The following is a 25,405-nucleotide window of genomic DNA, read 5'->3' on the forward strand; positions in this document are numbered from 1 at the left end:
CAGAAAAATACATACTGCGATTCAAGTATTAAGTGAGTTTATACATCCGCAAATGTATCATGAGTTCATCAAATTTATTCAAAATATATCTTGAATCCTAGTCAAGCCCAGTAAATTTACTCGATCGATCGATAATATTAAATTAAAACAAACTTCGGCCCGTGTGCTTCTTCAAGTCAGCCGAATTTAACGTTTCTTCGGCAAAGTTTACAATTTCCCCGAAGTGAGACCGATTCTTCTCTTGAATACGTAACAACGAGCTTTTGTCAAGTTCATGAATACACTTTGGAACTATTATCTCTCGAGGAAAAAAATATCCTTTGTCGAAGATAACTATCGCTTGAAAGAAGACAAATAAGCTGAACGCTCGCTTTTCTCAGCGGCGGAATGATATTTTTCTCCGTGTGCTCTTGGGTTTCAGAACGCCGAGGGAGACGACGTTCGATCCGTCTCTTCGCCGGTCTCCGCTTCGGCGGAACCGAATATCTCGCGGGAACAATTCCACCGACGCCGCTAGCGGAGTCGCGCAAACGAACGCAGGTGAAGAGCGCGCGCGCGTCGATCGGCACGTCGAACGCCGTGTGAAATCGCATAATACGCACGGTGCACCGGAGAAACCGCTAGCACTTACAAATTCAAATTACCGTGATGAATGACGGTGCGATGACGGGGTGAGCGACGAGCGAGGGTAATGACAAACACGCCGGTAATTCCCCGTGACGGTCCGCGGCGGCGACAGGAATCCTCGCGCGGCCGTAATAATCGATAATTGATCGAGCCGGCGGTTGTCTTCCTCGGGGTGGACGACGCGAGTTCTCCAGCTGACGACGAGACGGTGACGTCCGTTCGTTCGTCGAAAAGCACGATTATGCAGATTCATCGTGCGCAAATGAACGAACGGGACGGGGGGGAGAACCGACCTCGCGGCTCGGCGCAAGTTTGCGCGAATCGCGGAATAAATCGTTTCAATTATTTCTCGGCCGCTCTCTCGGTCTCGGGCGACCTCAAGGACTCGGATCGCCGAGGTGATCAGAAAATTGGATCTTTCGATCCTGATTCTGATACGCCATTAATTACCCTTCTCCCTCTCCGACCGCCCGTCCTTCCGTCTCGGCCGTAGCTCGCGAAAGTCCATTTCACTTTCGTATCGCCGCGGAGAGAAGGCGAATCGGCGGCTCTTTCGCGAATAATTCGCGAGAATCCGATGGCTGCAGCCGATTACCGAGACCGAGAGCGGCTGATTTACGCCGGTGTAATTAAACGAATTAGCCACACGGCCGGCGAAACAAGAGCGCGAGGGAAGGAGCGAGCGAACGAACGGAGCATCTCGAGAATGCTACTCGTTACCGGGGCGATTTCGCGGGATAAACGACTCGTTCGAAAAGTCACGCATGCACGCTCGCCCGCCCGCGTGCGTGCGTGCAAGCCGCGCCGAGATACAATCAGTTTTTAATTTTGCGCTGCGCGAAAGTCGGATCTCGAAAACGCGCCGCCGCCGCGGCGAGGAGCCTTTATTAAGGCGCGTCGCGCGCTCCGCTCTGCCGGAGATACCGTGCGATGGACTAATTATCGTGAAACTATATTCGCACGTTCATTCATTTGTTCATTCATTCCGTCAGTCAGTCAGAATGCAAATACACTCAGTTGTTTCATATAATGCAAAGCCCGGACTAGGCATTAGAGAGAGAGAGAGAGAGAGAGAGATCGATATGATAGCGGATTGGAGATTAGAATTTGACGAATAAATGAATTATCATCTCGACTCGTCTTGTCCGGATTAATCGAATTCTAATCTTCGTTTTAGGACTCTCGATTTAACATTGAATTGAATCGCGTCTTATCATAAATTATGCGCGAGGTATAAATAATTGCATTCGAGGAATTAATGATAAGGTCAACAGGGAGTCAAGGAGAAATAAAGTAAATAATGTTTTACATATTATGCAAATGATAGGTCGTGTATCTCGAGTTATATCTATTTATCGTACCTATAATAAAGAAATTGTGTACACTGAAAAAGACATTGCTACCTTTCAAGTAATATTTACTTGATCCAAGTGAAATGGTCACTCCTATACTTTTTCGCAAATGTTTATTAAAAATAGAGAAATATAATTGACTATATATATACAATAGTCGCCTCGTATAAGTAGATATTTAATTGTATGTATTAAAAATTTATTTTTAGAAAATACACTTACTGGACAGAAAAGTCTAAATTTAACATCGCTAGATTTCGCTTAGAATGAATAAATACTTTCTTAAACACAGAACCATTTTACAATCATATTCAGTAATACATTTACAAATTTCGATATTACTACGTTCAAGTAAGACTATTCATTACAAACTATATATGTTATATAAAATATTCTTAAATTGATAAAAACGTTACTCGATTTATGAGGCTGAAAAACAGGTGACGTTACGTTTACTTGATTCCAGCATTCCCCTTTTCCGCCTACACCGGACGAAAGTCAACGCGACGATGAACGTGTTAATATTTTGACGACCGATGCCACTCACGCGGTAATCATCTCCTCAGATAATGTTCTCGGAGGGCTCGGCTTACACGTGATGCTTAATAAACGCTCTTATCCGGTTCCGAGCGAGTTCTTGAAATCCGACGGAGGACCGGCAAAAATTTCAGCGTGCGATAAGTGGAGGTATTAATGAGCGTGACGCGAGATAAAAGGGGGCGCGGACCGAAACGTCCTTAGCGAGGGTCTCCTCTGTCCATCGGGACAGAACCGCGGACTTCGGTAGGAATAGCCTTCATTTACGTGACCCCACGGATATTCGCGCGGCCGCCGACGGAGGAGGAGGTCTTATCCCGCAGGCAATTACCGCGGATACTGCCGTAGGGGCAAAACCGGCATCCATTATTTTTAACCTCGCGACCGTGCGCGACGGCGGTTGGTTACCTCGGATTCAATTCGAGCGAGCGAGCGTGCGCGCGCGCGCAGGGTGGAGGCGTAATGCCTGTTACTCGCGCGCCCAGTTCCCCGGCGTTGGCCGAAGACAGGTAAGAGCGGGCTTTGTTTCGAAAGCAATCGGTCTTCCGCGGGATCTCCCACGACCGCGGGCCCCGCCGACGATTCATGACAGAACAAATTACAGATCGGCAGAAAAAGACCATCAGCGGCTCGTTCGCGGCTACGCTATTCGTTCGTTCGTTCGTACGGCCGGCGTTCGTAAGCTTCGCCACGGATCTACCCCTGCGCGCCGGCGGAGCCGAGAGAACAACGCGCGCGATACAAAGTCGTGAGGGCAAATTAATGGCGGCCATAATTTCGGCCGATAGTCGGGATGATGATGTATCGGTGCTAAATGCAACGGCGGAGTCGCCACGCCGCGATTATTCACGGAACGTTAGCCCGATCTCTCAATCGCGACAAGGACGCCGGCGGGAAAACGCTGAAAAAGCGCGCCCTCCGATCGAAGCACGACGCGCCGAGTGTAGCTCATTTTTTTTTATTATTTAAAGTAGACAAATATCGGGTTTATTTCGTTCGAGAGGTCAATTGTTCAGGTGACATCTGTAATCAGCCGCATGTCCGGCTGGCGGTCGAAATCGATACTACTAGTCCGATCGAAGCACGATGCGTCAAGTGTAGTTAATTTTTTATTATTTAAAGTGATCCATTTATTTCGTTGGAAAAATCAGTTGTCCGGATAATTAAAAGTGACGTCACTAATCCGAATCCGATGCGCGCACGAAGAAATGTGGCTCGATTCGTAGATGAGCGAAGCGGAGAGTAACTTACACGACTTCGAGAATCTCGAAATGCGCATCGAGGAATTGCGAACGGCTAGCCGGTAGCAATAGCAGCGATAAAAGCGACAGACAGGAATGCTCGAGTCGGTTATTGATGTATGTATCGGTCAAAGGAACGAGCGAACGTCGCTTATCGCGAGTCTGAGATAGCTCCAGTCCTAGTTGCACTCGAAACGAGCCGGCGATACTCCGCGATACTCGAAGCGGCAAGAAGCTCCGCACAACGAGTGATCCACCACCTCCTCCTCCTCCTTCAAACCGGTGCTCGTTCGTTCGTTGGAGCATTCCGGCTGTTCCTTCCTTCCGAAGTTCCGGGAAGCTAATTTACGGGCGTCGGGCTCGCGGCCGAGGTAACTCTTCCACGAACGGATATCCGCGCAGAGCTACGTAGCTGTAGATCGACTCCGGTGAGAAAGACGATGAAGAAGTAGAAGGTGAAGGAGGAGGAGGTACGCGGCCGTGATCGCGGGCATATAACGAGAGCGGCGTCATCAGCGAGATTATGATTCGCGGCGTCTCGGGACACAAACGGAGACACGCGGGGCTGCTTTCGACTGACTTATTTCGACCCGTTAGCCCAATTTCTCATTCCCCGCGCCAAGGACGACCAGGACGACTTCTGTTCTCCGTAGTCACAACGGGGGTAGACCGGGCGTCCACCGTATACCGGTTATTATCTTTTCGCATTTTTCGGCCGAGATTATTCTCGAAACGAATGGCCCTCTTAAGCCTCCAGACCGGATCATTAATCTGGGTTCGAGGATGGCCGGACACGCCGTGTGTCGGAGGGAGAGAGAAAGAGAGAGAGAGAGAAGTGGATGAGTGCCTACAAAGACCTCAGTTGCGCCGTGTGTGCCATCTCCACAATCGCTCTTTCACAGAGTGATTTAAATAAAGGGTAAAGGACACCTCAAGGCTGACGGCAATTCCGTTCAATTTATGCGCGCAGACCCGATATATAACCCCTCCCTCATTTTTTCCTCTTTTCTCCTTTTCTTTCCTTACCGTTTTTTCTCTTCTATTTTATGCACCACGCGGCCGTGTCTCGGGGAGAACGGGAGATAAGTTTACACATTAATCAAAAGTGGAAACCGTTTCCGAAGACACCGCGCCGCGCGGCGTCGATCCGAGCGCGAAATCAGTTAACTTTGAAGCACGCGCGCGCTCGCCATAACTCATCGCACGCTTTCTTTCCCGGCCGCAAATTATCTAGCGCGAGACGTTCGGGCGAGAAAAATTCACAGCCGAGCGAAATTTCAATTAATTCAATTACACTTCGACCACTTTCCACCGCGATAATATCATATAATTGTGTCATTAAATCTATTATATCGAGCACCATTTTTCCTACGATAAACTTATCGAAATTTCGCCAAGGGAAGGTCGGCGGTGAACGTGAAGACGCAATGGTTATTAATTACTTCACATCCGATTATTGAACTTTCAATTATTCCAATTTAATCGATTACCGTTTCAATTGCCTTTCACTGCGACAACCTGCCCGCGCATTCATCGCGCTTGTTACAGAGCGTAATTTTCCAAATGGAAATAATCGAGAGATTTCGCCGAGAGAAGATCCGATCGCGGACGGGAAAATGTGGACAGCTGATACAAGCTCGCGCGCGTGTGATTGCCAAACGGGAAAAAGACGAGCCCATTCACCGGGGCCGAGAGTGACCGCTCACGTCTACCTGAACTCGCCATTGAGGCGCTGGCCTCCCGTGTACTACAACGCGGCCGCGGCGCGACGCTTCGCGCCGCTGCTGCTGTGCTCGTCGTCAAGCGCGCACGACGACGTTCTTGAGGGACAGTAATGAATTCTATTCTGGCCGTCCGTCCGTGCGTAAATCAATTCTGACGGGCTGAAAGAGTTTCCGCGTCCGCATCGACACCAGGAAGCGGAAATCCAAGATGTACCACCGGCGGATCGAAGCGGCCGGCAGAGAGAGGGCAAGAGGGCGTGAGGCAAAGGGGAGGATCGTCATTTATAGCAACATTCTGAGCGCGACGCGCCCGCCGCCGACGTTGCTCGATGTGCTCGGTAAACGGCGCCGGCTGATGATGCGTGCGGGCCCACCGGGAGTACAATCGCGGCTCCGACCTCCTGCTTACACACCTGGTCGCCTCCTCCTCCTCCGTGAGGATAGCCAGGGACCGCCGGCAGGCGGATCTTGATTCACTGCCTGGAGTAACGCTCGTTCGAACTCCGGCAGTTCGCGATACTCAAACCTTCGCCGCGCTCGACTCGTGTCCGCCGTATTTTCGAATCGTTATCCGCTCGGCACGCCGGTAACATCCGCGACGTCGCGCGAGTCTCGTTCTTTCTCCCTCGCACTGCTCGATAAATAACTTTACATACTGTTTATTATTCTTTCGTCGCGGTTAAAAGAAAAGGAAATACTCGAGGCGGGGGAAAAAAATATATAATCCCTGTCACTGTGCGCAACGCGATGTTTTCGATCGAGAAATGCATTTTTCGGGGATAATCCAAGTTAATTCGAATGAGTCTGAAACTTAACGTATAGATGTGCCCCGAGCCGTGGAAGCTAATTTGTCACGTGATACGTATCTCTCACGAATTACCAGCGACGCGAACGATATGTCAAAATTGTACGATTTAAATTTTATAATTTCATAAACTTTCCGACACTGTAAAATGTCTAAAATCAAAAAATGTCATTTGTTCATTACTCACGTATACGTTTAAGACGTACACCTGCCAATAGATTCAATCAACATAGGAATTAATTTGTCACTCCGATATATCAGAGGTTTCGGAGAACAATTCGAGGGATTGCGCGCGGTTTGCAAAAATACACAACACTTTCGTCATAAATATCGCATCCAGCCGACGGTAACGACGGAGAGAACGGGAATCCGTATCAATACGATAAATGGATTTGTCGACGGCAAAGCGGCTTTTTTGCGCGCGGCCGAGAGGCGGACTCTTCAAGGGATTCGATCCGTCGCGGAGATCGCCTTGAGCGTCACATTACGAATTATAAGAGCTTACTTACGTGTTCGTCCACGGAGTACGTCAGCTCCCCGTCGTCGTAGAGGACGAACCACCTCCGTTGCCATCTCTGAAACACAGAAATCACGCCGACACTTAGTGGAGGACATTCACAAGCCTCGCCGCCTGAACATCACATCGATGAAAATTAACCAGAACGAATTTCGCCCGAGGGAATTTCCAACGAAAAAAATTCACCATCTCAATTTCACGCGAGGCGATAACAAATAACGAAACGCGGGGGGAAGCTCACGAATTTTTCTCGAATTCTCGACTCTCAGCATTACAATAAAGTAACTAGGCTTATCGAGGATAATTATCGCGATCCCTGTAATGATTTCACAAGGGATAGGATTACGGTCAGCGCGCGCGCGCGCTGGGAAAAACGCAGCGGGAACTTTCCACGGTGCGGCTTCGCAATTTTCGTAGAAACGTAGCATTCTTACGCCGGGAGAAAACAATCTCGTGCGAAACCCCGAGGCCTGAACCTGTTCGATCCGCCTTAAAGAATCTCCAAAGGCCTCCCGCTACGTCAGCTGGACAATTAGCACGCGGCAGCCGTTAATTAGAAACAAAGTCGACGGGGAGGAGCACGAAGGAAAGAAGCAACACGACACGCCGGCAGCAGCCAGTGACGGCGGATCGTCACGATTTCTCTCTCGTTCGCGGAGCCCCGCGAAAAACTTCGTCGCGCGCCGCTTTTCGCGCCGCTTTTCTACGATCATTCGCGCCGGCGACTTCGCAGCGAGCGACTTTCGCGCGCGGGACCCCCGGGCTTATCGCTTATCGGCGAAATTCATCGTTCGAATTTCCGCCGCGACGGAATCTTTCCCGCCGAGTTGAAAGACCTGCGAGAGAGCCGTGTACCCACCCGTAGGATTTCTATTTCCACTCTGTTGAGAGAGTTGCAGACTTGAAAATAAGTTGTCCGCGACCTATTAAAAAGATAGATAGATATAAGAGCGTTTTCTTGACATTCTAAGGTGTGCCCTCCGAGGAAGTGAATACACGCATGAGTTGAGGTGCGTTTAGATTAACATAAAGAAATATACAGAGAGAAAAGGACGAAAATAAGTATTGAGGAAAGTAAGTAGATGCATAGAGAGACATAAGGAAGACAGCAATATGTGTAAGGAATTAATATAAGAAACAAAAGGTGTCGAAACAGAGAAGAATTGGATTAATAAAATAAAGTTAAAATGAGAAACAAGAAATTCCGATAGCGTCTCAATGGCCCCGCATAGAAATTTATCCAGATTTTCCCAAACACAGATCTCGATCAGAATACTCCAAGTTATCCCAAAATCGATCCCACAACGATGCCAATTCGGAATCCCATTCTCATCCTAAATATGAGACGAAACCTCTTTTCCGCGATGCTGATCGACCCTGCGCTGCGGTGTGCGGCTGTCAGAAAAATGCGGTTAGCGGACACCTCTCCGATTTAACACTACTGTCTTCTCCTTCTAGACGCAAAAACAAACAAGTACGGCGCTCACCTCGGCCTTCAACTCCGTGAATCTGATCATAGATCTAAGAGCCTCCGTTTTCACAGTGAAAGCTTTCTGCTCCTCGAGCCTCGCGACACGTGTCGTCGTGCCTTCACATTGTCCCCGCGTTCAATCCGGACGGGGGAGTTCATAAAAGCGGCGCTTTCACCGCGCGTTACCCGCGCGAAGATTTACGCTCCTCGGCGGGGATACGCGCGAATTTGACGGGCGCGCAGATTCGATGGAACATCGCGCGGACGTTTATAGAGCGAGCGACCGCCGTGAGGTTCGCGCGCGGCGCGATTGTATGCAAATTACGGTGCGTAACGTGTAAAGTTCGCGCGCACACGCAGTATGCGACCGGCCGTATCGCTTGACCTCCTTGCACCCGCGTGGTGGGCGCGCGACGTATGCTGCGTTGACACAGAAAAGCCGATACGCCATTTCAATTGGACTTGCGCGAGCAGCGAAATATACGAGAGTGTAATATCCGACGTTTTTATAAAATCATATACTGAACGCACGCACACATACGTACACGCGCGCACGCATAAACATAGGAACTCATAGCGAGGCGTTATTAAACCGCTCTCGCGGTCTACGGAGATTAATTAAGGAAAGTCAATCGGGAAAAGCTCGCGCATAAGCGCCTCTTTCACGCGTTTTCCACACGTCCTCGTCGCCGGCCGTGCTAAATAAAGCGTTGAAAACCGTTACGTAGCATTGGAGCGACACCAACGCGCCCGATCACACCGCGATCCCCGGAACCGACGCGGTCGAATCGCCGTTCTTATCCGCGAAGGGACATGTCGTCGTCCCCCGCGGAATAGGCACATAGGTACCGTTGCAAAATCCTCGCCGAGGGACCGCCGGCGAGGAAGAGAGCGAGAGAGAGAGAGAGAGATTTCAGCCTACACACACCACGGCAGCGGTATCTTCATCTGGTAATTATTCACTAGGGGGCCCGTACGTGGACCCGGTACGTGTGGACTCCGGCACGTGCGTGGGAAGATCTCTCTCGCGGAGGAAGAGAGGAAGAGAAGAAACGGCGGCAGGCCGGACGACGCAATGGCCCGACCGACGACACAATGCGCGCGCGAGAGGATTAAGACGGCACAAGGGAGAGAAAGCATGGGACGACTCCTCTCCTCTTAGCCTCCCGCCGCTTCGCGCGCAATCTCTCGCTCGTGTGCAACGCGCGCAACCCGAGCAGCGGAACGGCGAGATTTCGGGTTCTATATTGAAAATAGGATTCAGGCGTGATTTGACGGGAAACCACCCAGTTTTTTGCACGGGAAAAGTTAATATTCATTGAGCGAACTTCTAAGGCGTTTTGGTCGGAGGTAATTCATGATTATGAGAACCGAATTTGGCTAACGTAAGAACCAGAAATTCCGTTTCTCTCCACGAAAACGCACTTGGTTCGTTCATCGTCAGGTAAATACAACCAAACTGTTTCTCCGTGCAGAACTATTCTGGTTTCCCGTCAAATTACACACAAATTGGTTTTCAACGTAATTTCCGTCAATTTTTCACGTGGATTCCTCAAATTTTCGCGTAAGTTAAACCGAACCTTCTTCCCGTGATTTCTACGATCCTTTGCCAACGTTTGAATAGCATTCTTTTTCACCGTATGATATCGTAGAAATATCGTAAAAGAGTTCACCATCAACGGAGACAGAAAATCGGACCAGACTTTTTCACTGACCCGATATCTCTCCTTCTGTAAGGTAAGTTAATTTAACTGATTTATATCTATTGATGATCGAACTGTTAATTGCGGGCCATTAAAAAAAAATGTGAGTACAGTCGTGATAATGTGATTCGAGATGTTAGAAAGAGCGAACGTGGGATTATCCTGTTTTATGTAATCATCGAAGGACTCGGAGAGACCTCTGCAGACTTCGTTAATGGCGAAGCGTTCTCTAGAGAGCGCACGTCGTAATTTCGTATATCGGGGAACCCGCATAATCTTGACCTACCGCATCTTCCTGGTTTGAACGAGCGGCTGTTAATACCGCCTACGGTCTCGAGGCCTTTCTCGTTCGACCAGTTCCGATCATTCGGAGCAGTCATCGCGAGGATAGCCAAAGTTCAGCGCGATAACATCTCGATTGTACGACTTTTCCTAAATGCGTGCTCGGGTTTTCAAAACAGACAAAAGAGACAAGTGTCTCCCACGCGCGATAATACAATAAAAATAATAATTTATTAATGTGAGAAAGTGCCTCTTAGTTAAGTAATAGAAAATATCCGTGACGGAGAAATGAACCATTCTTTTTCTAATTCTTTCTTTTTCATTATTAAATTCGTAAGCAAAAATTTTATTTAACGCATAAAAAAAATGTACACAGAATTGACCGGCAGTGCTGTAATCCTAGTAAATCTTCTTGATACAATAGCAATATTATTGAAATTAATACATCATACACATTATTTCGCTAATTTGAGTATTAGTTTCAATGACATCGCTATTGAATCAAAAAGATTCGCTCCAATTACGGCGCTGTAGACCAATGCTATCGATACAACGGCACTATTCTCCAATGTAGAATTTTCTTTCTTTTTTCCGTGGAATTTTACCAAATCTGCATTCGCTCCGACACGTTCGTCGATTTATCGAGCAAAATTTTATTCCAAATCCGGACCTCCCTCCGCGATAACGGACCGAAGGCGCGTAACACATCGAGATGTCGCGATCACGGGGGTTATTGAAGATCGTCGATCATGCGACCGATCGTCCCGCCATGTCGATCGCGGCAGAGCGCTGCGAGGTGTTCGTGACGAAGTAACTCGGCACCGAATGTCCCGACTTCCCCTTACGACTTCCTGGTCACCGATCGCGGCCGTATCTTCACCGTCGCCGTCGTCGTCAGGTCTCTGTTCGTGTTTCGCCTCACGATCTTGCTGGCGTGGCTGTTAGCGTGGCGTGCTACCATGCGGAGACCGTCGCCGAGGTTGCCGAAGGGATCGACCGGCCGATCCCCGACCACAACGGTAACGTGACCCAACGCTATTCCGCGCGATCCCCCATCGACGGAATCCGCGATTCGGCCGATCCTCTTTTCCCCGTCCGGCCCGAATAACCGGAATGAAACATCGCGGATCCTTCATAAGGGTTCGCGGTGCACCTTGGTACCGTACCTGCGTTCGATGCTGCGCATTGTTCTCGACGTTCCCGTACTCTGTAACTCGCACGGGCGCAACGCGATACTTCGTTTGCATTCGCAGTCACGTCAAGGTCTCGTATAAACATTGCGTTTTTTCAATCGAGATTATAGCATCTTTATAAAATAATTAGCGTCAAAACGATTTTTTTAAAATATGTAACGTCTTTGATACTCTCATATTCCTCGCGCGGGTACCACGTGAAGAAACATATCATCGCTATTGTAGAGAGGCTGCCGTTAACTTCGTATAAAAAACGGTGTGTTAATGTTTGAGGTTAAAACAATTGCATAAAATAATTAATCAAAAATATTCTTTCACACGTCACGCTGTGGAAATTTATCGAAGATTTTTTTTTTCATTCTCGGGGATGTCCGCTGATGTTGAATAAAGCGACGCGGGGATTTGCCTCCACTTGTCGAGCTCCTGCCGCCCGGGATCCCTAGCGCTCGATTATTCTACGAGAAGTCTCCCCCGGTCGGCACCTCTCACGATCGACGCGAGCTTACGATGCAGTCACGGTATGGGATTGTGGAGCACTCCGCGCAACGGCCACGCCGTCTAATCTGTGGCCGCTCGAAAAGAAACACGTCGGTAATAGCACGACGATAGGATGAAAAGTCATGCTCGCAATAGCGTGACTAATACTTTTGCGCGAGTACCCGGCGCGCGAGTGCGCGTCTCGGCCACATCGTCGACGCGAAACGAGAAGCTCGTACACACAGCGCGCGCGTCACGGGCAACGATAAAACGTTTCGAAAGTGACCACGATCAAGTGGAAGTCAACCTCGATTATCCGATTCAGCTGTCGCTCAACGCGCCACCATTTATGTATTTTCTAATAATAATTATTATCATTATTATCGTTATACAGAATGTGAGGCAATAGCTATTACTCATCACCTCGAATATCTTCGAAATATGAGAGAATGGGAGAAACTCATCCACATTGAGAAAGGAATATTTGATATTTGTAACTATAATCGTATAAATGAAAGAATTATAGTCGGAAGAACCATTGTTTTAATTGGAGTTATCATAATGACAATGATGATGATAATTTTATGTGCGTATTGCTATTTCTATTTTTCGGATTAAGACCAGGAGAAGAAGATACAGTTGAGTTACCGAAAATCATTTTAGCGGAACTTCTCTTAGTGAAACGCATTATGAGAAATTATCGTTATTTTCGGCCTCGATATCCATTACAATATCCATTACAACGCTCTGTAAACCTTTTCCATCCAGTTGTCAGTAAAATATTTCCATTTTTCCAAGATACTCCAAGTATTATAGTTATTGGTCCACCTTGTTTATTAGCACAAGCTGCTTTGTATTCGGTCGCGTGCGCGCTGGATTTCTGTCGTCTCGCGATTCAGCCTTGTTTTACCTTTTCTCCCTTTTCCCCTTACTTTTACACGCGATCAGAGGTAAGGTGTGGAACGTCGATCTCGCGTCGTCGAAGAAAACCGTAATTCCGATATAGTTATTCGACGCACGCGATTATACTGTCAGCGGTCTCTAGCCCGAGCCCGTGATTATTATTAGCCTCATTACGGCATTTATCTCCGCACCGGCGATACGATCAGCGTCGCGAGCGCGCCACCATCGCGTTCTCGTTACACAGACGCACACACGCGGCTCTCGCGTAATTCAGACAGCGGCCGCCGTCAATTAAAACGAGCCAACAATGTCTGAACGCGACGCGAGACACGATATGACGGGCGTACGCGGCTCATTTAATTATCGTCCGTACCTTAGACAGGTGCGTTCGGGGGAAAGTACGTAACGTCGATTACGGTAGCAGGAGTGAAAGTCGATGCCAGCGCGACGTGCACGCGCGCGTTCGATGGATAACGCGACGAAGAACGATCGTTTGTTCGGTACGCGCGGTGTCCGGTGTCCGGCTAATTGGCGTGGCCCGAATACGCGAGACCGAGGAACGACGGTCCGCCAGCTGAGCGTGTATGCGTTCGTGAAATTCGTTCAGTCTAAGAGCAGGGCCGAGAGATATTCCTCTCGTGTTCTTTGCGCACGCGGAGAATATCAAGGCGTGTCGGCCGTGTTTGAATGAATCAATTAGTATTATCAAGAAAAATTCACACCTCTGATTTTCAATTCAGCACCCGGATATACCTTCGAGTGAAATCAGTTTTACGTTTAACGCCTTTTCAGTGGTCGTTATTTGAAGTTTGTTTCACGTAAGATACTCGGATTTGACTGAAGAGTTAAATGTGAGCTTTGCGATTCTCACAATCGCGTAATTACAAATATGTTGCCGTGTATCATACGCTGAGAGAAAAATATTTGGCATTTGTAATTATCACAGTGAAATAATTGCACTCAGGCGAGGCATTTTTCTAGTAAGCGTTATTATAATATCAGTGATAATAAGTTTACATGCACATTGCTACTATTATTTTGGTAGTTAAGAAAGAGTACAGCTGAGAAAGTAACTATACTTTTTTCCAGTGTGTGTATGAGTGTGTGTGGTTTGATTGAAAAATTTCAGATCTTTATATAAATTCTTATATAAATTCTTATAAAAACTTTTACATAAATTCAGATCTGAGCATCTTACGTGAAGTAAATTTCAAATAACGACTATCAATAGTAATTGGATGTTGCCATTACAGCTACATTTTAACTCCTGCTGACCTATTTCCGGGACATGATAATTTTTATCCGGTAATTTCCACGCGTTAATTTCGACCGAGCCGGCGAACGTCGTTTTCTCCTTCTTTTTCGTGAGGAGAAAGGTTCCACGACGGATTCGAGCGGAGAAATCAGAGTTCCGGTGCGTCCGCGCGACGACGATAAGCAGTACAGGCAAAAACGATCGATCCGATCGACACCGCTCGCTTCCGCGACCCGTTTTCGTTATCGTTATCGGCGATTGCATACCGAGTGAAAGAGAGAGACACTCGAGCTTGATGAAAGTGACCAGTCGCGATTTCAGAAGCGGAATCTAACGCCAGGATAACGGCTCCGCGAGCGACGAGTTATCGAGTCGCAAAGAAATCGTTATCCTTCGGCTGAACCTGCGAACCAGAGACATCGGCGAAAAGTCGCCAATTAACTAACACGAGTGCCGTTTTATAAGATTTCACAAGACTCGTCGATGAATAAATACGTCAATGAAGGCCAGCGATCGTACAACTGATCCGAATGAAAGAAATGTAAAAATAATAAAAAATATAACATACAGGATGAGGCAGACAATGACTATTACCACTTCGAATATTTTCGAAAGATAAAAAGTCTCATTAACAACTGGACGAAGATGAAGGAGGTTTGCATTTACAGAAGACGTTCGAAGTAATGACCGTTGATATCGATGCGATATTTTTGTACGATCAATTTCCCTTCTGCCCTCAAACCTCCAAGATATTCAAGGTGATAACAATTATTGCCTCACTTAGTACAACATAAATATACTTCAAACACAACCCGACACTCTCTCGCGGCGAGTCAACTCCATCCGCGCGCACTTTTACCACGAGCGACGGTTTGCACAATTCTCACGGATAGCCCGCATGATACACATTCGCACGTATATTTTTCGCGAAAGACGCGACAGTTTACACTGCCGCGCCCGAGTAATAAATGGTCCCAGGGGTTCGGAGCGTTAAGGATCGACAGAGGAGCAAGATCGATAGCGCTCCTCACGCCAAGGAAAGAGAGAGAGAGAGAGGGAGAAAGAAAGAAGCGGGTTCTCATGGCGGCGCGCGATCCTATCGATATACTGGCTGATCAACGTTTTACAAGCCGACAGGAGCGTTACCGCGAGGCGCGAGAGAGATATCGGCCGGCCGTATTTCCAAGGCGCGTTGTAAACGAGAGAGCGATACGAATCTGCTTATCTCGGGCGAGACGACGACTACGACGACGACGACGACGGCAAGAAGAAGAAGAAGAGAGAAGGAGGAGCGGGAGGTGGTGGAGGCATGTCGCGGGTCACCGGTTTTCGCGCGCCGCGCACGCCGGCGTACTTCGCGAAGTCACCTTAGGCGAGAGAACGATGATGGAACGTCTCGCCGACACGGACCTCGGCTGATTTTTCCCTTCATGCTCCGCCGACCGTGCGCCTCGGTAATTCGTCAGCTCGCGACCATGCGACCGGCCACGCCCGCCGGAAGAATCGCACATACACACGCGCTACCGCCGCGCGCGGCCCGTCGATGGTGTTCCGCGCGATTTTAACATTCCCGGGGTTAAATAGCGAAGCGAGAACGTGCCGCCGCTTCGTTCCACCGTGAAGCGGGCGAATCTCGCGGGAGCCGACGCGTGAAAAATAACCGCGCATGTGCCGCGGCCGCCGCCGCGATGGGGTCGCGAATCGGAAATTGCGAGAGGGAGCTCAGCATTCTTCGACGTATCTCGAGCAGGAACGAAAAGTAATCTGTAATGTGTTCCAGTAATCTGTGTGTCTCAATAAGAGCCGACACAGGTGGTGAAGTACGTAAATAAAATGATTACGTATTTTTAACATTTAAATCGAATAAATGATCATATACTTGATTAATCATATATTTTGTTATTATATATTTTGTCATATATTTGTTACGTATATACGATTAAGTTTTGACGAATGTATAATTTCGTTCGCGCATCTTTCAGCCACTATGTCGGCTGTATTGGCTCACGTAAATTACATTCTGATTGTATTGGGCTGTTCGATAAATTCGTCGGGATTTTTACGAAAAATTTAAATTCTTTACGGAGTAAAGTTATGGACCCGACTATAAAAGTACCTTGAATTCTTCGTAGGAATCGTCACGAATTTATCACCGAACAACCCCATATGTCAGAGAGCCTTGTGAGATTTGTAAAGAGAGAAAATGATAGAAAAAAAAAGATACATTGTTTTAGGAAAAAAAGATACACGCGCTCTTAAGTATATCGTAATCGCGATGAGTAACGTCGGAGCCGATAAATCGCAACGCTCGACGATTATAATTACGGACGGCTTTCACGGGAGAAATTTTAGTTTAAATTACAAATGGCGCGGCTGGCGCACGGATAAATCTCCCGTAACGATATTCAATTTTCGCTCGGGTAATAATAGCCGAGGTGTAGAAGCGCAATTGTTAAATCTCGCCCCGAGGCCGCGCGCGCCGGCCGTACCGCTCGAGCGCGAATCAAATCGCACACGTGCTATTCGCGAAAACGGAGCAGCCCTGAGACCGCGAGCTGAAACGGGCGGCGCGACCGTGAGAAAAGCGAGCGTCCTATATCTCGTCGTCCAAAACGTACGGAAGAAATCCTCGAGCCCTATCCTTCACCGCCTGCCCCCTCGCTTTTTCCTCTCTTCCCCGAGCCATCTTCGCTCCCTGTCTCTCTCCCTCTCTCTTCATCTCTCCCTTTCCTTCTCCACCTCGTCTTTTCGTCCCGTGCGCGCGCAAATCGGAATTTCGCCAAGGCGACTTTCCACCCACGTGGCACTAACCTTCCAGTCACTTCGTAATTTATCTGCGCCCGATACGTCAGATTTACGAGCACAGAACGAAGGCGATCGGACGAGGCGCAAAAAAAGACCGGGGGAGGGAGGGGGGGAGGGAGAGACCCCGTCGTAATTTGCACCCTGCCATAAACTTCGTGACACCGCGCCGTTATAAATAACGCGCTCTACAATGTTAAACGCTACGCGTGCCTCGCCGCACGGGTGGTTATCGCCGCTAAAACGAGAAAAGCAGAACCGCGTGGTCCCATATAAGTTAATCTCGTTTCAAACGCCATCGTGATAAACGAGAAACGAAATAAATCCCCGCCCCGGCAGGAGAAAACACGTGGATCGCGTGTTTGCGCGCGCCGCCCGCCTAGTTTTCTCCGCGTTTCCCGAAATAATCCATTACATCTTCCTCTTCTTCTCTCCCTTATTTCGTCTTTCTCCGAATGTTTTTTTCTTCACGCATCGCCGATACAAACGAATGATTGCAGAAAATAGTTACGCGGAAAAGATTATTAGGAGGGGTTATTAAAAAAGATTATTAAGAAAGTTATTGAAAAGTCAGGCTTACGAAAATGAAGAGAAATCGATGGTCGATCACTCGATGTGTTTTTCACTTGAATCAATAATTAATCTGTCGCTGTAATAGCTTTACAATGTTATCCCGAGAATTGAATGTCTTTATATGATAATATATATGTATATACTATTATATACTATTATAATGTGTAAAGTAACCTAATTGTGTACTACGTGTTGAGGCTATTCTCTCAATCGGAGTTTCCGAGATTCGGATTTGACGAGGGAATGAGCGAAGGAGTGACGAAAATAGAGCAAAGCGAGAATCATTTGCGAAAGAGTCGCGGACAATCGCGGTCGTGAGAAACACGACGTTAGTTCGGGTACGAGGTTAGTTTCGCACTAGCCGAGCGTGCAGAATCTAAATAAACTAGCGCAAGAGAGGCGTAGCGTCCGCGAAGCGGGCGAATCGCTTAATCGCTTATTTATCGCGGCGGCAGTATTTTCCCAGGCTGAAAAAGTGCCGGCGATGCTAATCTCGACGGGGAGAGGTCGACCCCCGCCGAAGTAGCCCCGTCGGCGAACAAATCATCGAGACCGCGCGATGTCTAGACAGCCGGCAGATCTAGAAATCCCCCTCGACGCCCGGGAGCGCGCGGCAACCTCTTCGTGCTCTAAAAAGTGAGGTGTTAAAGAGAACGTATCTGCTTGGCAAGCGGGGAGAAGACACGAAGGCATGAAACACTTCGTTACGTCTCTGAGTCACGTGCATTATTCGTCCAATTCTCTACAAATTTATCACAACATTAAAGTAACATAATTTATTAAAATGTATTTTTTTTTTTTCATTCATGTATCATATAAAAATCTTTTCCGATACATTTCTTATATCAGGGTTGCTACGGGAAACGAATTTTGAAATTCCCCGACTCTTCCACATTTTCCAGACAGTGGAGAATTTTTCACGACCAATACGTACACAATTAGCTGCAGAAATTTAGAAATTTAGTAACACACTATAATCCTAAATGCAAATTAAGACCAGTGAAAAAAAAAAACGAATATCGGAAAAAAGAAGACGGTTATGACGGAAAATGGCGACTGACGTGAGTTATAAACGCACCGACTGTAAATGTTAGACATGACGTCAAAAACAATTATAAGTACTCTTTAGAATAAGAGCATTTCAGGGAATTGTGTGAGCAAAATTCCAAGCTCTTTTACGTATTTCCACGTTTCCCCCGGCCAATTTAAATTTCGATGATTCTTTCAGTTTTCCAGATCTGTGGCAATTCTGTATACGTGATGATGCAAAGTCAGATCTGTACGTAGAGACGACTATGTCATAGAAATGTTTAGTTTATTAGAAAAGAAGTACGTTTGAAATTCCAGAAAGTTGACGAGGGTCTTCGCTCAGCTCAGGTTTTCACCATCTCTTCGACTTCGAGGGGAAAAACGGCTATAGCGAGTTCTGTTCACGACGAAGATTATGGCGCGGTATCACTTGACGGTCGGCGATTCGAGGCGTAAGTTTCATCAGTCCCCCGGTATAAATTCGCCCCCGGCGGTAACCGCCTAACGCAACCGCGGCATAGAAAGGGCGGTAATTGGTCGGCGACTTTCTCGGGGTGGATAGGAGCGCGCGGGTGTACGAATCATAATTCGCGGTGACAAACCTTTGTAGCCGCGGCGGCGTCCAATAAATCCCGACACAATGGCGCGATCCCGTCCGCGAGAATCCCCGTTACATTACTCCTCGCGCCACCAGGACAATGCCAGAAGCGAAGTAGAAATAAGACGAAGAGTAGTGACGAAAGAACCGAAGACGAAGAGGCGGAAGAACAAGAAGGAGAAGACAGCAATGAACGAGAAGGATACAAACTAGCGAGTCGTAGTCTTTTGACACCTGTTTCAACGACTTCTCTTCTTTCTGCGAAGCGATTTAAAATTATTTATACACGACGAAAGAGAGATTTATCGGGATTTGTCGGGAAATTATTGAAGATAGATAAAGACTGGAAGATCACTGCGACTATTTCATTCAGCTTGACGAGAAGATGATAGGCTCGCCTCGGAAATGACTCTTACGATCAACTTCTGGGTGGTCGCAGATTTCAAATTGCAGCTATCTGATTTCCCGATCCGCGAATCGGCTCGAATCCGATCCGAGTATCCTACGGACGATGATCGATATCTAGTTAGAATCTTAATCACCACGGATGGTTAATCCCATAACCCTCCAATTTACACGGTCGTGCTTCGGTGGAGAAGCTCGGAGTGGGCTTCAACTGCCTCCTTTCTCGGCAGATACTTCCCTTCCTTCTCTCTCTTTCTCTCTTCTTCTTCTTCTTCTCCGTGTCTCTCTCTCTCTCTCTCTCTCCCCCCCTTTCTTCCTCATATTCTCGTTACAGAAGGAAAGACGACGAGGAAGAAGCGCCGGCTGGAGAAGGAGCAGGACGCAGAGAGGAATCCAACCGGCGACTAGTGACAAGGCCAAAGCACACGGAGGAAAACGAGGGCCGTGCGTGCACAGACACATTTATCCCCGCCTCTATCGCGGCCCTGGCGTCGACAGCTTCCTGGTGCTGACTTGCGCAATCGTCTATACCTCGCGATCGGACCGCTTCCTGCAAATCGCGGCCATGAACGAGGGAGAGAAAGAGAGAGAAACCGCGAGAGACCGCGAAGAGAAGTCCCATTGCGATTACCACGACGCCAATACCAATTATAGATACGAATACTGCTCCGTTAGGGCTCGCTTTAATGTTCCGGTGTTGCTTCGCGGTCGTATCGAATTTAAAGAGACAATGCCGGCAACGGACGCGGCGGACGTTCCGAGAGCGGAGTAGGAGCGATCGCCGGCTGGTTATCCATTTTGTTCATGTATTTATTGCGAGAGAGAAGCGGAAGAGGAATAGCAAAATCTCCTTCTTGTGATACAAACACTTTTCCCGAGAATTGCTTATTTATTTATGAATAAACGAAGGGGGGAGGGGGATAATCCATCTGGCACAAATAAGAGAAAAGAGAAAGAAAACAGAACTTCGGGGATTGCATTGAGATTGATTAAAATTTCATCACGATATAAAATATTACAACTGAGGAAAGGAGAAAAGTTGGATTTGAGAGCTATTTCTATATCCCGTGTCAATGCTTTTCATCGTGAGCGAATGAAGTCAAGTGACGTGTTCTGGTGTTTAAGGAATTTGACGATAAACCGTGAAAACCTGGACTGCGCGAGCAGACAACTCTCGGATCCACAGGGGAGCAGACGAAACTAAACCGGCGTCGGGCGGCTTTCCTCCCAACGCGATCGCGCGAGGATCGAAGAATCCCGACGACGCAATGATCGCGTCGGGAAAGTAATATCGCGGAATATCGCCCCGCGCGCAAATAAGTCACCTCAGCGCGGTGAGATATAGCGCACTCACTCTCTTTCTCTCGTAGAAAAAAGAAACGTTGCGACCGGGCGCAAATTAGAAATCGCAGCGATGCATCACCCCGGGCGCGATACAATTTTCACGGCCGCGACTTTTATCCGCGTATTATCCGTCCGACACGGCGAATTTTATCCGACATCGCGAGACCGTCGACGGTGCGTCTTGCGATTCGCGGTGCAATTAATACGGACGTCTCGGAGGGAAAGGAAAGCCCGGATTTATCGCGCGCGGTTGGGAATATAAGCGCAGCGCGTCTCGGGGTTATCGTAATTAGATTAATATCTTCGGATTTACAGCCGCGGACGGCTCCGCCGCGCGGATTCTGAATCCAGGGCCTCCTCCTCTCCCTCCTCCCCCCCATTCTACCTGTCGGCCGACCTGCCGACTCTCGAACCGACGCGGACGCTTCTTTACTGCCGTTCGAAGAAAAGAGAGACCCACCCTTCTCTCGGCGCCCGAGAAATCGCGGTATGAGAAAATCGCCGGGCTCGGCGCAGAACGGAGTAGTAGCGCGTACCGAGTAGCGCGCAGAAGCGGATTGATCGGAGAGGAGAGAACAGGAAAAAAAGGAAGAAAAGGTTTTCGACGAGACGCCGGCGTACCGTTAATTTAATAAAACTCTCTTCAGCTTCCCGGTGTCGTTTGCTCGCTCGCGCGCGCACGTCTGGTAAAACCGTTTATGCAGATCATAGTCCGCGATATATATATCTCTCTCTCTCTCTCTCTCATATTCCATCTCTTCCGCGGGCAACGAACGTTTCAGAAGAACTGTAAACATAATGTCGTACCAGTCGTAAGACACGTTCCATGAAGTCGAAGCGAACAGGTATACAGCTTTAATAAAATACCACCGCTCGGATTACCGCGGCAATATAACCCGAGTAACGTTGCTCAAAACGAGTATTACGCAATAAAAAGGACATTACGATGTAAGAACTGTGCGCGAGAGCGCGCGAAAGAAAGAGAGAGAGAGAGAGAAGGCTCCTCTTATTATCCGCTCCGCTGCCGTCAGCGGAATAGGAGAGAATTTCGCGGGGGAATTATCGCCTCTCCCGCTTGCCAGACGGCCAACCCCTAAAATTCCTCTTGCTCCTTCTCTCTTTCTCCCTTCGTCCGCCTCCCCCCCCCCCTCTCTCTCTTTCTCTCTCTCCGTCCGCCGGAGTAACGAGTCGTCGTCGATCGTTCCGCTCGTGGAGACGAGGGAAGGTGGCGAGAGACACGAGGAATCGATCGCGACGCGTAAATCAACGCTCGTCGCTCGTCATCGCGCCTGATATTACGCCGTGGCCGACGTATTTATCGCGTCGATAAATTAGGCGCGAGATTATCGCGGGCGCGCAATTAAGAATACCGTGGAGGAACGTGCCGAAGATCCGCGTCGCTTAATGGCGCGCGATCATTTTTTCTGCCGGTTTCTCTGCCTCCTTCTCTCTTCCTCTTTCTCTCTCACTCTCTCCCCCTTACTCTCTCTCTCTCTCTCTCTTCTCTCCCTCAACTTTATCCAACCGGCCAATCTGCGAGCGCCGCGAGTACCGATGCTGTTATCCGTTCGCAACGGAAAGAGAAAGAAAGCCGGATAGCGGTCAAGTGTACCGTTCCGCGGGTCGACGACGTGTACGACTCGATTATTGCTCGTCGTTGTAACGAGCTTGCAGCGGCGATCCTTGCGCGCACGCACGTATATACGCAAGTACGCACGCACGCCTACCGCGTTCTACCTAAACGCCCGGTCTTTACGAGCGGACTTTACGCGAAAAAGCCTGCACCGTCGCGAAGAACAACGCTGTATTTTCCTCCGCGCGATCGCCGTACGGGGTATGAGATAAAAATTGTGATCGACGATTAGACGTAAAAGCGCGCCACCGACAGGATCCGACCGGATCAAAGAAGCGATCTTTCCTCTGGATCGCCACGAAAAAGAGTCCAGTGTTACCCATGAATGAACGGAGTCTTCCAGGTTGGAAGCACTGAAGCATTAAATGCCGCGACCGATCATCGGTGACCGGTACTGTAATGCCGTGGCTCATTAAATGACATGTAAAATGTAATTAATTGCACTTGAGAAGTCGGTTACACGGTCAACGGAGTGCCGATGGAGGCGCGAGACACACGCGTCATCGCAACTATATTCCTTATCTTTGGTATTATTAGTAAATTGATTTATTTTCTATCCTTGTTATATAGTTCAGCCAATATCTATCTATCTTCGTTAATTCATTTGTCCATCTTCGATAATACAATCATCGCATGATAAAGCGTTTGCATAATTAACGGAGATTAACGCGGCGGCCAACATATTCGACATTCACTCTTGAACATCAAGAGCAGAGGAAAAAAGGAATGACGGAAACACCTGAAGATATATAATTCGTCTTCGCAAGTACGTGTTTTCAGCGGAACCGAATATCCCGCGGAAATTATTCCCTCGACACTGGCGAGAAACGTGTTAAAACATCTGGGTATCGATCGCGCAACTCTTCCCTCTGGGGAAGAGAAATGTGAAAAGCGAAATGTTTTCAAATGATAAAATTTATACTCTTCACGAATTCACACTAGAGATTCATAATCAACCCCTCCAGGGGATCATGAGTTTTCCCCTCCGGCGTGGACTCGTGAAAAGTGTGATTTGAAAAAATCTTACTTTTCACATTCCCGCTTGAAGGGACAAGTTACATAATCGATACTCTGAAGATGTTTCGATAACAGGCGGCGTGTTAGTACACGCGTGTAATCTACATTGAATTGAGAAGAATCACTGCACCGCACCGCTGTCACGCTGGAGAAGAAAAGAAAAGCCAGGAGGCAACGGAGGCGACGAGGGAAGCGAGAAGCGGAATATAAAATCGCCCCGATAAGAGCGGTCGTGCCGCCCAAGCGAACGAGCGAGCGCACCGCGCGTCCCCGCTCCTCTATTAAAATAAAAAGGAGCAACACGCGAGAGCTCTAAGTAACATTCAGCTTCGTTAAGCGGTCGACATTCTTAGGAGCGAGCTCTCCAAACTAGCGAGCGCACAATCCCACGGCGGTGAAAAGCGACGGCGGCGCTTATCTATCCGGCGCGCATGCCGAAGAGACGGCGGGATCCTTATCGGGGCAGGATGTCCCGCGGAAGGACACGGGGTAAGTAGCAAAGTATGTAAGCCGTATTGAACTATCGTGTTGACGACGCGCCGTCGACAACGGTAGGTCGATAGGCGACGTCGGTTATCTCGTCTGTTAAGAGAAAGCCTTCCGCGAAATCGATGATAAAACGACAAGCGGAAACCGTCATCGACTCGTTCTCGACGCCGCCGCCGCCGCTGTGTTAATTAAAATAAGAAAGAACGGAGGAAACGCCCACCTTGCTTCTCGCAAGAGTCGCGCGAACCGACCAGCGACGGCCTTCCTCGGATTATTTTGAAAACCGCGACATCTCTCGAGATGTCAACGTGTATTTCTCGACGAAGTATTTCAAAACGGACTCTACCGCGGAAATTAATAGCCAATTAATCGATTTTTACTCAAAATAAACGGACCTTTAATTTATACGTTTATTGGGCCTGAAAAGATTTCCTCGTGATTAGATTCGACATGAGATTCTTTGATTGTATTCTTAATAGTTCGAAGGTACGCCCGTACATTCACCTGTCTTATGAAAATAAAGAATTATAATAAAGGTGGCGCAAATAAGACACTTTGCCTGTGAACTGATCTTATATGAACAACTTGGAGTACATACGACGACCTAGTCCGAGGTGGTCACGTGACAAAAGTCGGCTCCGAATACGCCGAGAAACCCGCATTACGAATAATTCGATGCGGTAACAGCTACACAATGTACGGGTCAGCGAATATTCGTTCGACAACACGCGTCTACGCCATGCTACGTCGTCAGAAATCGCTGAGAGCGATACGCGCGTATCCGATTTCGTGCGATTACAATCCGCTCGATCGGCTGATTCGCGTCTCGCACCTCGAACGACGAGAACGAGAGAGGAATTCGATCGTTACGTCAAATCTCGTAACACGCTCGGACTCGTGAACACGCCGGGGAGGATACTGTCGGAGATTCCGGGTGTGAAAGCACGACCACGATGATGACGATGAGAACAACGAGGAGCCGCGGTTACGCAACGAACTGTTATATCGCTGAGAATTTGAGATACCAAGTCTCTCTTTCTCTCTCTCTCTCTCTCTGTTCTACAGTGAGGAAAATATTATTGAACTGCGAAGAAAAGTAATCATTCAGCATTACTTCCCTTCTTTTAATTAATAGTTATCTTCGACAAAAAATATTCTTTTTCTTGATAACAGTATTAAAATATACTCATCACAAATATTAAAAAAGCTCATTATAATTTAATTAAAAGAAAAATTTCTTTTCTTTTCAAGAATATTATAAATTTTCGAAGAACAGTTAAATTCGGTTAGTTGAAATAAATAAATCAAAGTTTTAGTTCTAGTGTTTTAATTAAATATTTTTGACTGATATACTAAATTTACCAGGATACAAAAAATATTCAGAATAAATTTGATGTGCTTACGATGAAATTATACTTGGATATATAA

General features: G+C 47.9%; 1 protein-coding gene across 4 annotated transcripts in view; it reads right to left on the reverse strand.

Annotated features, from left to right (window-relative positions):
* The window catches only part of LOC106752329 (protein outspread), a 214,409-nt gene that overhangs the window by 96,338 nt on the left and 92,666 nt on the right, over positions 1-25,405 (reverse strand). For all 4 annotated transcript variants that reach the window (XM_014633954.1, XM_014633979.1, XM_014633970.1 and 1 more), the window contains exon 4: positions 6,796-6,861. In XM_014633954.1, the coding sequence (XP_014489440.1) occupies positions 6,796-6,861 (66 nt within the window). The remainder of the gene's footprint in view (positions 1-6,795; positions 6,862-25,405) is intronic.

Source organism: Dinoponera quadriceps, unplaced genomic scaffold, assembly GCF_001313825.1.
Source record: "Dinoponera quadriceps isolate SergipeBrazil2010 unplaced genomic scaffold, ASM131382v1 scaffold96, whole genome shotgun sequence".
NCBI lineage: Eukaryota > Metazoa > Arthropoda > Insecta > Hymenoptera > Formicidae > Dinoponera > Dinoponera quadriceps.